General features: G+C 42.6%; 1 protein-coding gene across 1 annotated transcript in view; it reads right to left on the reverse strand.

The window, feature by feature from the left end:
* LOC121374119 overlaps positions 1–15,779 on the reverse strand; it is an 81,251-nt gene that overhangs the window by 32,397 nt on the left and 33,075 nt on the right. The window contains exon 2 of the mRNA XM_041501056.1: positions 3,170–3,262. Coding sequence (XP_041356990.1) covers positions 3,170–3,262 — 93 coding nt within the window. The remainder of the gene's footprint in view (positions 1–3,169; positions 3,263–15,779) is intronic.

Consider the following 15,779-nt stretch of genomic DNA (forward strand, 5'->3'; position numbering starts at 1 on the left):
GGGTACACGGTGCCTTGAAACATGATACCAGGGGCACCGGAACAGTGGGGGTACACGGTGCCTTGAAACATGATACCAGGGGCAGCGGAACAGTGGGGGTGCACGATGCCTTGAAACATGATAGCAAGGGCAGCGGAACAGTGGGGGTACATGGTGCCTTGAAACATGATACCAGGGGCAGCGGAACAGTGGGGGTACACAGTGCCTTGAAACATGATACCAGGGCAGCGGAACAGGGGGGTGCACGATGCCTTGAAACATGATAGCAAGGGCAGCGGAACAGTGGGGGTACATGGTGCCTTGAAACATGATACCAGGGGCAGCGGAACAGTGGGGGTACACAGTGCCTTGAAACATGATACCAGGGACAGCGGAACAGTGGGGGTACACAGTGCCTTGAAACATAATACCAAGGGCAGCAGTACAGTGGGGGTACACAGTGACTTGAAACATGATACCAAGGGCAGCGGAACAGTGGGGATAGACAGTGACTTAAAACATGATACCAGGGGCAGCGGAACAGTGAGGGTAACCGGTGCCTTGAAACATGATACCAGGGGCAGCGGAACAGCGGGGGTACACGGCGCCTTGAAACATGATACCAGTGGCAGCGGAACAGTGGAGACCATGCCTGACACTGTGCTCGGAACATTGGAAATACCATTATTTGATCACGTGATCGTGGCAGGCCATCGGTCTACAGGCTGGTAGGTAATGGGTTCGGATCCCAGTCGAGGCATGGGATTTTTAATCCAGATACCGACTCCAAACCCTGAGTGAGTGCTCCGCAAGGCTCATTGGGTAGGTGTAAACCACTTGCACCGACCAGTGATCCATAACTGGTTCAACAAAGGCCATGGTTTGTGCTATCCTGCCTGTGGGAAGCGCAACTAAAAGATCCCTTGCTGCTAATCGGAAGAGTAGCCCATGTAGTGGCGACAGCGGGTTTCCTCTCAAAATCTGTGTGGTCCTTAACCATATGTCTGACGCCATATAACCGTAAATAAGATGTGTTGAGTGCGTCGTTAAATAAAACATTTCCTTCATTACCTCCTCCAATTTTAAGTTCCCCGCGCGGGCCCTGATACTTCTATTTGAAATATCTGAGTTTCTTACTCGGGTCGAATACTTCTCTCTCTTAGCCATTCTAACATTCGTATGATAAACAAACCAATTATTCGCTATTCATGTGTAAAAAGTTAAAGTTTGTTTTGTTTAACGACACCACTAGAGGACATTGATTTATTAATCATCGTCTATTGGATGTCAAACATTTGATAATTTTTATATATAGTCTTAGAGAGGAAACCCGCTACATTTTGTTTCATTAGCAGCAAGCGATCTTTTATATACACCATCGCACAGACAGGATAGCACATACCACGGCTTTCATATACCAGTCGTGGTAAACTGGCTGGAACGAGCAATAGCTTAATGGGCCCACCGACGGGGATCGATCCCAGACCGACCGCACATGAAGCTCGTCCCATCGTGTGTATTACCACATAACAGTGTAAGTGTTATGCCAACGAACTAGACCATGTTGATGTCTTTTCCATCTAAGACACTAATTTTTAATTAATTTTTTTTACTCTTGCGAACCACCAATAATAAACATTCGGTTTTTTTTAAAAAATTGTTTTGCTTTGTTTCGGTGTTGATGTTTTGTTGTTTTGTTGTTTTTTCATCCCATGTTCCTTGTTTTCGACTTGTGGTATTATTGTCGCCACTCTGACGTATATATAGGTAACAAAACGGATTCCAATGTACTCTGCAAATATGGCTATAATCTGTATCAGTTTGAACTGCAAAACCATAAGACATCCAAGCGCGTACAAGACAGAGTATAAATGTTTATTGTATGCTCTACACAGTAGTGGTTTCGTTTATAGGACAGTCACTTTATATGTTGACTGTATGCTCTACACGGTAGTGGTTTCGTTTATAGGACAGTCACTTTATATGTAGACTGTATGCTCTACACAGTAGTGGTTTCGTTTATAGGACAGTCACTATAAATGTTGACTGTATGCTCTACACAGTAATGGTTTCGTTTATAGGACAGTCACTATAAATGTTGACTGTATGCTCTACACAGTAGTGGTTTCGTTTATAGGACAGCCACTATAAATGTTGACTGTATGCTCTACACAGTAATGGTTTCGTTTATAGGACAGTCACTATAGTAATGGTTTCGTTTATAGGACAGCCACTATAAATGTTGACTGTATGCTCTACACAGTAGTGGTTTTGTTTATAGGACAGCCACTATAAATGTTGACTGTATGCTCTACACAGTAGTGGTTTCGTTTATAGGACAGTCACTATAATATGTTGACTGTATGCTCTACACAGTAGTGGTTTCGTTTATAGGACAGTCACTATAAATGTTGACTGTATGCTCTACACAGTAGTGGTTTCGTTTATAGGACAGTCACTATAAATGTTGACTGTATGCTCTACACAGTAATAGAGCACATTGTTGTAGTAATTATCGGCTATTGGATGTCAAACATTGGGTAATTTTGACATATAGTGTTAGAGAGGAAACCCGCTACATTTTTTCCATTAGCAGGAAATGACCTTTTATATGCACCATCTCTCATACCACGGCCTTTGATACACCAGTCGCGGTGCACTGGCTGGAATGGAAAATAGCCCATTGGGCCCCCCGATAGGGATAGATCTCAAACCGACTTGGGCATAACGCTTCACCACTGGTATACGTCCCGCCCAGAAAGGAAGAACTATTTTATTTAACGACGCACTTAACATATTAACTTTTAATTACGGTTATATGGCGTCGAACATATAGTTGAGGACCATACAAATGACAAAGAAAACCTGCTGGCGCCACGCAATGGGCTACTCTTTCTGTTTAGCAGCAAGGGATCTTTTATGTGTAGTATTCCACTATGCAGTATTCCAGTATACAGCAGGCAGGATACTACATACCGCGGCTTTTGTTACATCAGGCGAGGAACACTGGCTGGGGCGAGAAATATCACAATGGTCCCATTGACGGGGATTGATCCTACACCGACCGTGCACAAGGCAAGCACTTTACTTCTGGGTTACATCCCAACCCCACATATTAAAGAAGACTGCCAGTTCAGACTATCACTCTAAACTAATAAGAGAAACATAATCTGAGGATGTGGCTAATTACCTTACGTATCTGCATCTCGTGCTGTTGCTGCTGCCGTCGTCGTCGGCGTCGTTACCTGGCGTCGATCTGCATCTCCGTCTCCCACCGCCAGGCCTGAAAGTTGATAAACACAACTGAAAGTGAGGTAATCACAACAAGAACACGATTGTGTGTGAGAAACAGGGAGAGACACCTTTTACAATCATTCAGAACAAGAACACGATTGTGTGTGAGAAACAGGGAGACACACCTTTTACAATCATTCAAATATATTGTAAAGTAATCAGCATGACTGTAGCCTGCAGGCGCGTGCGCAGGAATGTTAGCGGATGGGGGGGGGGGGGGGGGGTCTAGACTGGCGAGTTACATTTATTGGGGATTGAGTCATGCTTCCCCGGAAAAAATACTGAAAATAGAAGATACAATGTCCTTGAGAAGTGGGTGGAGGTTCGACCCCCGAAACCTCTTCTGCACACGAACCAGTCCTGGCTAGCAGGAAAAGGGTGGCATGGCCCTCGTCCCGGAAACTTTCATAACCTTAACTCGTAATTATCATTTCCAAAATAATGACAGTGAACATTTGTGGCGTCATAAAATCGTGTCTTAAGTTATCTGAACACCAAACGTTCTTACACCCTCGTAAAAGACACCTTGCTACAAAATACATTCACTTAAGATACTTTTTGTTGTCTTTGGTATTTATGTCTAACGACAGTTACTATTTCTTACCTCGGTTGCTTTCAGGACTGCTAGTAATAAACGAATCCGACATACTGAATTTCTTTCGGCCGTGCATACACCGACTCCCTACGTTTCGTTATGCTATCATCTAGATAAGACGTCGCTGTCTGAGCGATAAAACTTTTCTAAAGAATACCCAGACATTTGAAAGAAAACAACCTCGGAAGATTGGCGAAGGCAACAGAATCTATATCCGCTTGTCTGAGATTGCTAGGTTGTAGTGAAGTCCTGATACTGATTCGCGCCAACATGAATAATGACCGTGCAGTAAACCAATCTATTTAGCCATGAATCCAACGCGATGGACAACTACAAAGAAAGCTAATGCAGATAACAAAGACTCGATGTGTTCTCTGATTGTGTACATACTATTAAAACTGTTAATGTCTGCTTATTGTGTGAGATAATATTTGTACAACAAAACCTCCACTGATATTTAAATATTAATTTTCTGAAATACGGCTGGGCTATCAAAGTCGTTGGCATGTATACAGTTCTTCATCGCTACTCAAAGAGAGAAATATCTATATAAGCAGTATATTACTGCCTAACACAGCTCAAAATAATCTATAGCATACTGGTTCTTTAAAATCAGGACCCATGGTTGTAAAACGTTTAGAATCTATAATAAAGTTTCTAAAAGAGTCTGAGATTTAACGCCATGACAACGCCATACAAATTGTATGCTTGTGATGTCATTAGAAAGTTGAGTCTAGACTCTAAAGTTTTATAAACACGGGCTCAGGTGTTGTCGTTTGAACACTGTGATAGAAAGACATACAGAAAATTATCTTATCGCTAGTCTGAAACAGTATCCCTCGTAGCGACAGAAGGATTCTTCTTTCAAATTCTTCAACATGTAATCAGTTCCCATTGCAGATAACAGTGTATGCTCCCGCGTGTGCATGTGTGCGCTTGCAAGCTTGTAACATGCATGCATGTTATGTACATTGTTATTACACACCAGTCAGAGATAAAAACGAATGGGATTTAGGAAATAGCACAGCAATACCCAACATATGCTGGATATCAGTTTAAAGACATTCAATCAGGTGCTCCTTAGTAAAGACGTGGGCGCCAACTCTAAACAGTCCACTGAAATTAACACTACAGATGGCGAATTTCATCATTGATGTGCACTTTAATTGTCAAGCCATACATAACTTGGAAAATATATTTTGGATATATGGGGTTGAATCCAAGAAGCCTGTTTATCTTAAACACAGGTATTTAAGTATTGTAAATATTATGTTGTTACATGTGTGTAAGACAAAACAGGATTTTTAAAACTAGGTCCATATTGTCTAACAAAAAGTATCAAAAGTTACATGCGTTTTGAAACAACTCGCTCAACGACAATATATGTATGCAGTATTCTCAGTTCTGTATTTAGTATTTGCATATACTCGCGCGGATCCCACCACTAGGGTATTCATTGCATAACGTCTATAGTCCGCCCCACAGGGAACGATTTTTTTCATACTGTGAACTGTACTACAAGTTATTTATTTCTGAGCCGATTGTGATCTAAATTGCATTCAAACATAGTATTTTTTTGTTATTTCTCAAACACTTTTACTTTGCTTCTTACGTCAAACCAAACTGAAATTATTTACAAAAACACATTTTTTGTAGGAGGTTGGGGTAAACTATAGCTTCCCCAAGCTCAATTCTTCCGAGTTCATGGTCTGCCAGACAAACATAAACCCAACATAAACCCAACACGGACAGATTACACAATGAACTGTCAGATCCACTTACTGAAAACTAAACAAACACATCGGGTCTGTTTGTCATCTTTACATATATACAGGTAAACACAGTGCCAAGATTATTCACTGTTGCGGGTTTTGGTGCGTGTGTGTGTGTGTGTGTGTGGGGGGGGGGGGGGGTTTGTTTCTTTAAAATCGTTTTAACAATATTATTTTACGTTTTAAACACTAAATAAACCAAATCTAACGCAGAAGTTATTATGTCGCGAAAATAAATTTTCAGTGACACCTCAGCACGTTTTAAACTGCGACCCGACCCCTACATCCAGCCCAACCCCACCCCTACATCCAGCCCAACCCACCCTACACCCAGCCCAACCCCACCCCACCCCTACCCACCCCCAACTTTACATGCTTAGTAACTGCGATGTGGGCAACTGGTGAGATATTATGGAAGATGAAGAGTTAGGATGTTTCTTTTTTTACATATTGCATGCAGTAAGCTTTACCTGCGTTAAGTTAACATTGTCGCCTATGAGATTTCATTTGGTGTTATGAACCCAGCACTAACATGAGCGTTAACACGACCACGCAACAGACAATTAACATCCTCATTATAAAAGCATGAAAACCCGAGCATCCCCTCGAGGTTAATGTTGACGAAAATAAAACTTTAATGTTCTCCAGCACTCCTTCACGCTACATCCTTGTGCGACGACAGAAATACATCGCTGATGGGAAAACCACGCCATGGAATGCGTGCTGCTTTTCTTTATGCTGGTTTTTTCTAATGCGCCATCTGACGTTAGCTTATATCCAAGGATCTAGGATGACACACGTGCGTACGCATGCACACACGCTGACAATCACGTACACACTAATAAAAAGTCTGATCTGCGTTCAGCGACAGCGAGCGACACTGACGTTCGTGAATTATTTGACTGGTTCCCGATGTGATCATTTGGCTTAACGTGAAGCGCTTGAACCAGATTAGGGGACGTTTTTCTGGCTGAACTCTGTGCATGCTTCTCATAATATCCGTAACCCGCCGGAGATTGACGAAGACCAACGCCAGATGTTGTGAAAACATGACCGTCAATAACCGATCGAGGAAGCTGCAGGCTTAGTACACTAGTACTCAGTTTGCTGTTGTATGACAACATGGTGTTTGCGCGAGTGCACATAATTTTTACATGCTCATATACCACTAGAGTTTCGAGCATGTCCGTCCCGGGGCCTGTCTCTGGATAGCCAGGGGCTTGTCACGGGACAGAAAAAAAACATTAAGCGGACAATTTTGAAATTTAATCCAAAAATTAAATAGTGGGCCTTTAAAATTTTGATGCGCATCTCTAATATAATTAGTAAAGAAAATTCTACTCATTAAATTTGGTCGCTAGATTAGATCGGGTGGTCAAAACGAAATTAGATAAGATGGAGGGGGGGGGGGGGGGGGGTAGAGTTGAAAATGGGCAGAATTTTGAAAATAGCAATTAGTAAAAAAAGTTAATAGAATTTAAAAAAAGAAAAAAAAAGAAAGAAAGTTACAAGCCAAAAATAAAAAGAACTGACTGCACGGTCGAATATTTATATAATTTGGAGCATTTTAGAAGGACAGTCCAAAAATAAATAAGAGAAAGAAGAGAGGATCGGACTATTTAATAATATTAAAAAAAGAAAGTAATTTCGACATAAACTTTTGAACGAAGGTCTAAAAGTTTAAAGTCCGATCTATATGTCCACGTGAGTGGCCTCGTTAAGGCCGTTTGGGTGCACAGCTTAAAGGGACGAGATGGGTTGCAGCCCGTCAAGACAACCCCTAGATTGACAGTCGATAGACGTTGAAGGTGTAGTGCTGTGCTGAAATACAGATCTTGAGAAGCCGGATCCGTCTGAACGAGAGAGAGTATCAGACTAGGGTATAGTCCAGTCGTCATGGGTTGGTATAGTGGTGCGGACGAGCCTGACTCCGGAGGATACGAGATGGTATCACAATAAAACAAAGTAAAGTTTAGAAAAGAGTAGTAAGGGCCGACCCCGCTTCCTATTTCTTCTTAGAGTGGGGCTGTCAATCTTCCAGTGCTGCTAGGACAGGCTCGGACATGTAGAGACTAAACGCGAACAACCGTGGCGTTCTGCAGAATGGCCGTCATACGAGTCACGAAAAAAGCCCCAAGTCGACAGTCAGACGGAAAAATTACGTGGAGGCAAGGAATCTCGCTAAAAAAGAATCCAACCTGGTGGTTCAGGCTGTCGAAACGAGAAGCGTTCCAGCGTTCAATCAGTGCCAATGGCCGCATACATCCCAGTAGAAAACTTCATTTCGCTGACAAAAACAACGAAATGAAGGACCCCCAAGTCGGGCACACGAAAGCACGTGCAGCGTGCACAAACGAAACAAACACGTCTTACCGCGTGGAGCTCCAGACTGGGAATGCCGACTCCGGAGGATACGAGATGGTATCACAATAAAACAAAGTAAAGTCTAGAAAAGAGTAGTAGGGGCCGACCCCGCTTCCTATTTCTTCTTAGAGTGGGGCGGTCAATCTTCCAGTGCTGCTAGGACAGGCTCGGACATCTAGAGACTAAACGTGAACAACCGTGGCGTTCTGCAGAATGGCCGTCATACGATTCACGAAAAAAGCAAGTCAACATAGTCAGACGGAGAAATGACGTGGAGGCAAGGTAATCTCGCTAAAAAAGAATCCAACCTGGTGTGCAGACTGTCGAAACGAGAAACGTTCCAGCGTTCAATCAGTTCCAATGGCCGCATACATCCCAGTAGAAAACTTCACTTCGCTGATAAGAACAACAAAAGTGAAGGATCCCCAAGTCGAGCCGCGAAAGCACGTGCAGTGTGCACAAACACGTCTTACCGCGACGAGCTCCAGACTGGGAATCTATGGTGTTTGCGTCTGTGCTAATCTGCAGCGAGTTACGACTTTTAAGGGAACCAGGCTACACAATTATACGTAAACACCGTTAGGGCCAAATTACATGTACTCGTATTCCGTATATGCGTTTACTTATATTGCTCATGTCATAATAATCACTCAATATCTAACTAGTGTAATATTGGCGTGACGTGAGCGTGACGTAGATCACTTACTGACCCAATTCGTAGAAACATAATGTGTATTACGTCTCGACATCTGCATACTTCTGCGTTGCGGCTTGTTTGCAGTTAGTTTGTAATAAATAAAATACTAAACGAGCTTGCCTGTCATACCATTTTTATGAAACTCATGAACAGTGTTGGTATCCTCTCGCTTTCGCTCGTCAGATACTAAAACTGTTCACTCGTTTCATAAAAATGGTATGACAGGCAAGTTCGTTTAGTTTTCTATATATATGTAATGTGTAACCCGCAAAAATCACTTTCTATTTAAACAGGTGAGTATATTACGCCATACATGACTATAGAGGCAATGTGAAACACGGGTAGGACGCAACCATTCATTGTTTATTTATCATAATATGCTTTATTGTGTTATTCATACTAATAATTTTAGAATTTTAGAATGATGTTGATCATCAAATACGTTTGTTTGACACCCAATAGCCGATGTAGTTATTGACATAGACTGTCATACAAACATACATACATACATACATACATACATACATATATATGTACGTACGTACGCACGCACAAACACACATACACTGTCATATACATACATACATACATACATACATACATACAGTCAGCCTCGACATACATACACTTTTTATGGAAGCTTCGATTACTCAGAGCGTATCGTGGTTAGTCTTGCAATTTGCGGGCGAATCGGTGCCACAGGTTCGAGTCCCAGCAACGGCATGGGACAATTTGTGAGGCCAGAAAGGATTTAATTATCCCCTGCGCCAGTGCGTTAATATCTATGTATGTAATAGTTAACCTCGACATACATACAATATATAGATATTCATACATCAATACATACTAGCCAGTGCCAGGTCTGCCCACTGTTTCCTGCACGTAAGCGGGATCGACCGCGTAGATTGTAGGCCCCATGCATATGGTTGAGTTAAAGAGCTTCCTTTTTATGGAAGCTTCAGTAGCTCAGAGCGTATCGTGCTTAGTCTTGCAATTTGCGGGCGAATCGGTGCCACAGGTTCGAGTCCCAGCAACGGCATTGGACAATTTGTGAGGCCAGAAAGGATTTAATTATCCCCTGCGCCAGTTCGTTAATATCTATGTATGTAATAGTCAACCTCGACATACATACAATATATATATATTCATACATCAATACATACATACAAAAATAAATCAATTTTAAAACAATGAAGCAGAAAACGTGAAATGAAGCACTCGATCGTTAGTTTACAACTTTCTTTAAACTAAGATATAATATGTGACTGCTTGATATTACCACGAAAAAACTCCTGGATCACACCCGAACTAATTAATATACAAACTTGTGTCCAATCCCTTTGTGTGTGTGTGTGTGTGTGTGTGTGTGTGTGTGTGTGTGTGTGTGTGTGTGTGTGTGTATGTGTGTGTGTATGTGTGTACACACACACACACACACACACACACACACACACACACGCACACCAAAATCAAGAAAATGCCATGTGTCATTGAATATTATATCACGTTTACTGTGCAGCAAAGCAGTGAGTTTAAAACGAAACCACTGTAATAGCCCACCAAAAGCGAGTTTGATAATGTGTCTATCACTCAACATTCAATGGCCGTACGTGATAATCTCGGGAAGCACACATCGCCTGTGAGACCTCTGTGACAATACGTAAGAGATCGGCAGTCGTCGCATCCCGAGGGCTTTGACAAACTTCAGCTGATAAATGTGCGCTGCACGGAAGATTTTGATTTATTTGTTGTGTTTAACGACACCACTAGAGTTCACTGATTCAACTAATCGACTTCTGGATGCCAAACATATGGTAACTCTGACACGTAGTCTTCAGAGGAAACCCGCTAGGGATCTTTTATATGAATTTTTCCACAGACAGCACAGCATATACCACATTATTTGATGTATCACATGTTGGCACTGGTTGGGACGGGGTTAAAACAAATATCAGAAAATGAGGCCACCGAGGGTTCTCGAACCAACGATTGTTGGATGCCAAACGTTTGGTAATTCTGACATACAGTCTTAGAGAGGAAACCCGCTACATTTTCCCATTAGTAGCAAGGGATCTTTATATATGCACCATTCTACAAACATGATAGCACATGCCACGGCTTTTGATATACCAGTTGTCACGGGGGTCCTATAATACCCGTAACTGAATGAAACACGATTATCCAAATCTCTCTCCTAACTGTATATCTATTAGATCTCTCTGTAACGGGCAGTTCAAAACCCGCGTGGCTCGTCTAGGTATGATCAGAGATAAGATCTTATATAAAGTATATGTAATATAGCACGTTTAGTTCACTAGAAAACACAACAAAACACAATACACTTTAATACTACGCTGACAAATGTACTGCCGCAGTAGTTAATTAACAACAACAAATAATAACAACCCAGAACTGATCACTTAATTAGTTAATGTCTAGGTGTCTAGTTTACACAATATTCTAATCACTTTACCGTGACACAACACACACACGTGTGATAATTGAGAAACGCTTCCAGGGGAACTTAATTAATAAAGGTATTACAACTCTATTCCTAACTGGTTAATTTTTAATTAACCCTAACTACTCATTCAATAACCTTGTAATACAGACTTAAAACTGGTACCTACCACAATAAAGACAATAACCTACAGTTTACCTAGGTCCTCTAGGATGACTGGCTAAGCTTTAATAATTAGAACAGTGAAGTCTACAGTTTACTTCGTCAGTTTACCGGAAACACTGTCTAAATAATATTGGTATAATACAGTATTAAATTATTTAAAGTCACATCAATCACATCAAGGTTATACAACAGAGCAGAAATAATATTTACCAGTCCAAACGGACGCGTTCCCTGGAAGCCTTCCAATATGTTTCTCCCTGATAACTCTAAAACCCTAGCTATTTCACATAAAATCCGAATATCGCCTGGGGATACATCGCGGCACCGAATACCTACAAGTGATATTTACACAGCGACCAAGACGGGAATTTTCTCTTAGATGGCAAGACTCACTGTCGCCTAGTCGCCAAATCACGGTCGTAAAAACCGCACTGGCGGAGGTATTACGTAACTACTGGCCACATGGCCTCCGCACCTGGTCTGGGTGTGTATTGAAAACAGCACGACCACCGTCGCGCAGAGGTATTACGTAACAAAGTGCCCACCTGGGCTTAAGTGCATATTAGAACTGCACACGGCCGTCTAAAACAATTAATATCGCCACAGGCGAAAACAAAATTCAGAGCATGTTCCGTCACACACCCCCACCTGAAAAAGGATATTTCCTCTACTCTAGGAATAGGGAAATATACTACATTAAAACAAAAAGTGCGTTAACCGACGCATCCGGGCATTTATAACACATAGTAATAAGGTGACTACCAGTAATCACACTGAGTCTCTGAGTCCCTGGTATACAATAAAATATATAAAAACAAAAACAGAAATCAAAAATGTCAACACATTATCATAACGTTCAACTTCGGGACAGGGCATCAGCGATTACATTGGATGTGCCCTTGATGTGTTCAATGGTAATTGGGAATTCCTGCAGACGAAGACTCCATCTCAAAACTCTCTGGTTGGTGGCTTTCATTCTGTGAATGAAAGTGAGCGGATTATGGTCCGTAAAGACAACCACTTGATGCACTGCCGATTTCACGTAGATCTGAAAATGCTTCAGAGCTTGTACCATGGCCAAAGCTTCCTTCTCTATAGTGGAATAGTTCACCTGGTGTTTGTCAAACTTTTTTGAGAAGAAACTTACAGGATGGTCCAGTCCATTTTCGTCTTCTTGGAACAGCACAGCTCCAGCTCCCACGTCACTGGCATCCACAGCCAGCTTGAAAGGCATTCGGTAGTCTGGTGCTGCCATCACGGGAGACGAGGAGAGCATCTGCTTGAGACGGTTGAATGACTTCTCGCATTCATCTGACCACTGGAACTTCGTTTCCTTCTTTAGCAGCGATGTTATGGGGGCCGCTACCGTCGCAAATTTAGCACAGAAACGACAATAATAACCGGCCATACCAAGGAACCGGCGAACTTAACGACGGTTGGTCGGTGCAGGATACTGGCTGATGCTTAGTGTCTTGGCCTGCAGAGGGGCGACGCAACAATGTCCGACAGTATGACCTAAGTAGGTCACTGAAGCTTTCACGAATTCACATTTGCCCAGGTTCACCGTCAAGTTAGCTTTCTGTAGGCGACTGAATATTTGTTGTAACCCGGTTAAATGTTCATCCCAAGTGTCGGTGGCTAACACCACATCGTCCAGATACACACTGACGTTTTCTAAGTCTGATAACACCTGGTTCATCATCCTTTGAAAGGCAGCAGGGGCAGTCTTCAAACCAAACGGCATCACTCGGAATTGGAAGAGGCCGTCAGGTGTTATGATCGCCAGAATGTCCTTAGCTTCCTCCGTTAACGGAATGGCATAAAAACCCTTCAGTAGGTCCAATTTGGTGATGTATTGAGCGTGTCCAACTCGGTCGATGCAATCGTCAAGGCGGGGTAGAGGGTAGGCATCTGCCTTGATGAGTTGATTCACGCGACGTAGGTCAGCACACACCCGGAAACTGTTATCTCCCTTTTGAATCAGAATAACAGGTGATGCCCACTGACTGTTTGATGGTTCCAGAATGTCGTGTTCCAACATGTAATCTATCTCCTTTTTCAGTGCCGCACGTTTTACAGTATTTATCCGATAGGCATGCTGTTGAATCGGTGTAGCGTTGGGTTCCAAGCGCACATCCTGGATTAAGGTATTGGTAACCGTTGGAAAGTCCTGACAAATGGAAACATTGTCTTGTATTAACGTAGTCAACTTTGCTCGCTGGGGGCTGTCAAGGTGCTGTAGATAAGAACTCAAGTCTGCTAAAATCTGGCTGTTGGTTAACTTGATCTCTGCAGTCTTGACGTCATCACAGGAAATTGAGTGACTCTCAATTTGGACAGGCAACACTGGACACTATCGGCAGTCTGTCAAAATAACCTTTTAACAAATTGATGTGACAATACCTACTTTTCCTAACCCTATCAGGAGTGTTTATGACATACCCTGTCTCATTAACCCGTTTGTGCACAACATACGGACCGAAATACCGGTTCTGTAATGAACCTCGTTTAATGGGAAGGTACAGCAGCACTTTATCCCCTGGTTTAAATTCCCGACCCCTAGCCTTCCTATCAAACACTGATTTTATTTTGCTCTGAGCATAGCTCAGATGCTTCCTAGCTAGTTCGGTCGCCTGCCACAACCTATCTCTAACTCTCCCTACATAAATCAGCAGGTTTTCGGCATTATCCTTGTCTAACCAACTATCTTTTACCAATTTGAGAGGGCCTCGGGCTGAATGCCCATAGACCAACTCAAATGGGGTGAATCCTAAGGATTCTTGCTTAGCATCCCGTGCTGCGAACAACACGAAAGGAATTGACTGGTCCCAGTCAGTACCATTGTCGAAACAATGGCAGCGGAGCATACTTTTCATGCTCTGGTGGAAACGTTCTATTGCGCCCTGGCTCTCAGGGTGGAATGCAGCAGAACGAATCTGGCGTAAATCTAACATAGACAGTACTTACTGGATTAACTTGCTCATAAAGTTCGTACCCCGGTCGCTTTGAATTTTACCTGGTAAACCCGTATACGTGAAGTACTTAAGCAGCGCACTAGCTACAACAGACGCAGTAACCTTCCTTAAGGGAATCGCCCCTGGAAAACGCGTAGTTAAGCACATAATTGTTAACAAGAATTGGTTGCCTGAACGCGTTTTCGGTAATGGTCCCACGACATTTATCAACACTTTTGAAAGGCTTCCCCAACTATGGGAACCTTCTGCAGGGGATAGGGAGGAATTAGCTGATTTGGTTTGCCCACAACCTGACACACATGACATGACATACAATGTTTACTGACATCTGCAAACATTCCCTTCCAATAAAACTCTGAGGCAAGTTTACTATGAGTTTTATTCCACCCTAAGTGGCCAGCAAACACGTCCTCATGTGCTAACAATAACAATGACGGACGGTACTTAGAGGGCACCACAATTCTACATCTTGTCACACATTCCTCACTATCAGGCACAACCTTTTCCACACTCTTATTCATCGTCGGCGGGCCCATCCTCCATCTCACCCTCAGTTAACAATGTAGTGCGAGCTGCCAACAAACTTGGATCAGCCCCCTGCTCTAGGATTAACTCTTGTCTATTACAAGGTAAGTCCCCTCTATCAAACACAACTGGTTCAATTCCCCTCTGCGGGAGATCAACAGGTTCCACCACATTTAATTCCTCAGTTGACTTATCTACCATTTTACTGATAACCTCATCCACTCCAATTTCATGGCTCACACACGTATCAGACAAATCACAAATATCCTCTGGGTCTCGTGTTACACTTCTGGTCATAGCCCTAGTCATTACACACGCAGGATATCTAATCTCATCAACCTCACACTCTTCTATGGGTAAAGGGCTGTCTTCAATTAACAATTGGTCACATTGCGGCTGACAACATTGAATAGTCAAATCATTACCCAACAAAACTTCGAGCACAAGAAAACGTTATGTAACCGGACAACCATATGTTCTCCAGTAACCGAGGTTAAAGCCAAACTACGTCCTATATCTGAATTCTCAATACCAGCTAAACACTCTGACGTTATCAGCGACTGACTACACCCGGTATCTCGATAGATTGATATTGCCTTAGGACTCAATTCTTGTTTCACATCACAAACCATACCAGTGGATACATACGGGTTTACTTCCTCTGCCATGGGACTAACCATTAACTCTCTCGCTAACGGAGCTGACCTCACTAAACCGACCACTTGCGCATTATTGCGTTTCCTTTTAAAACAGTCCCCGACAAGATGGTTATCCTTTTTACAGTAACTGCAATGTGGACGAAAAGTTCGTGCATTGGCTGATAATGCAGGCTTATCCTTACTTTGCCCACCAGGTGCATTCCTTGCCTGACTAGCTGACCAACTAGATGACTCTCCCCGATAGTTACCTTCCCGGGAAAAACCTGGCTGAAATTTCTTCTTATCACCCTGTT

The sequence above is a fragment of the Gigantopelta aegis genome, chromosome 6 (assembly GCF_016097555.1).
Source record: "Gigantopelta aegis isolate Gae_Host chromosome 6, Gae_host_genome, whole genome shotgun sequence".
Taxonomy (NCBI): Eukaryota; Metazoa; Mollusca; class Gastropoda; order Neomphalida; family Peltospiridae; genus Gigantopelta; species Gigantopelta aegis.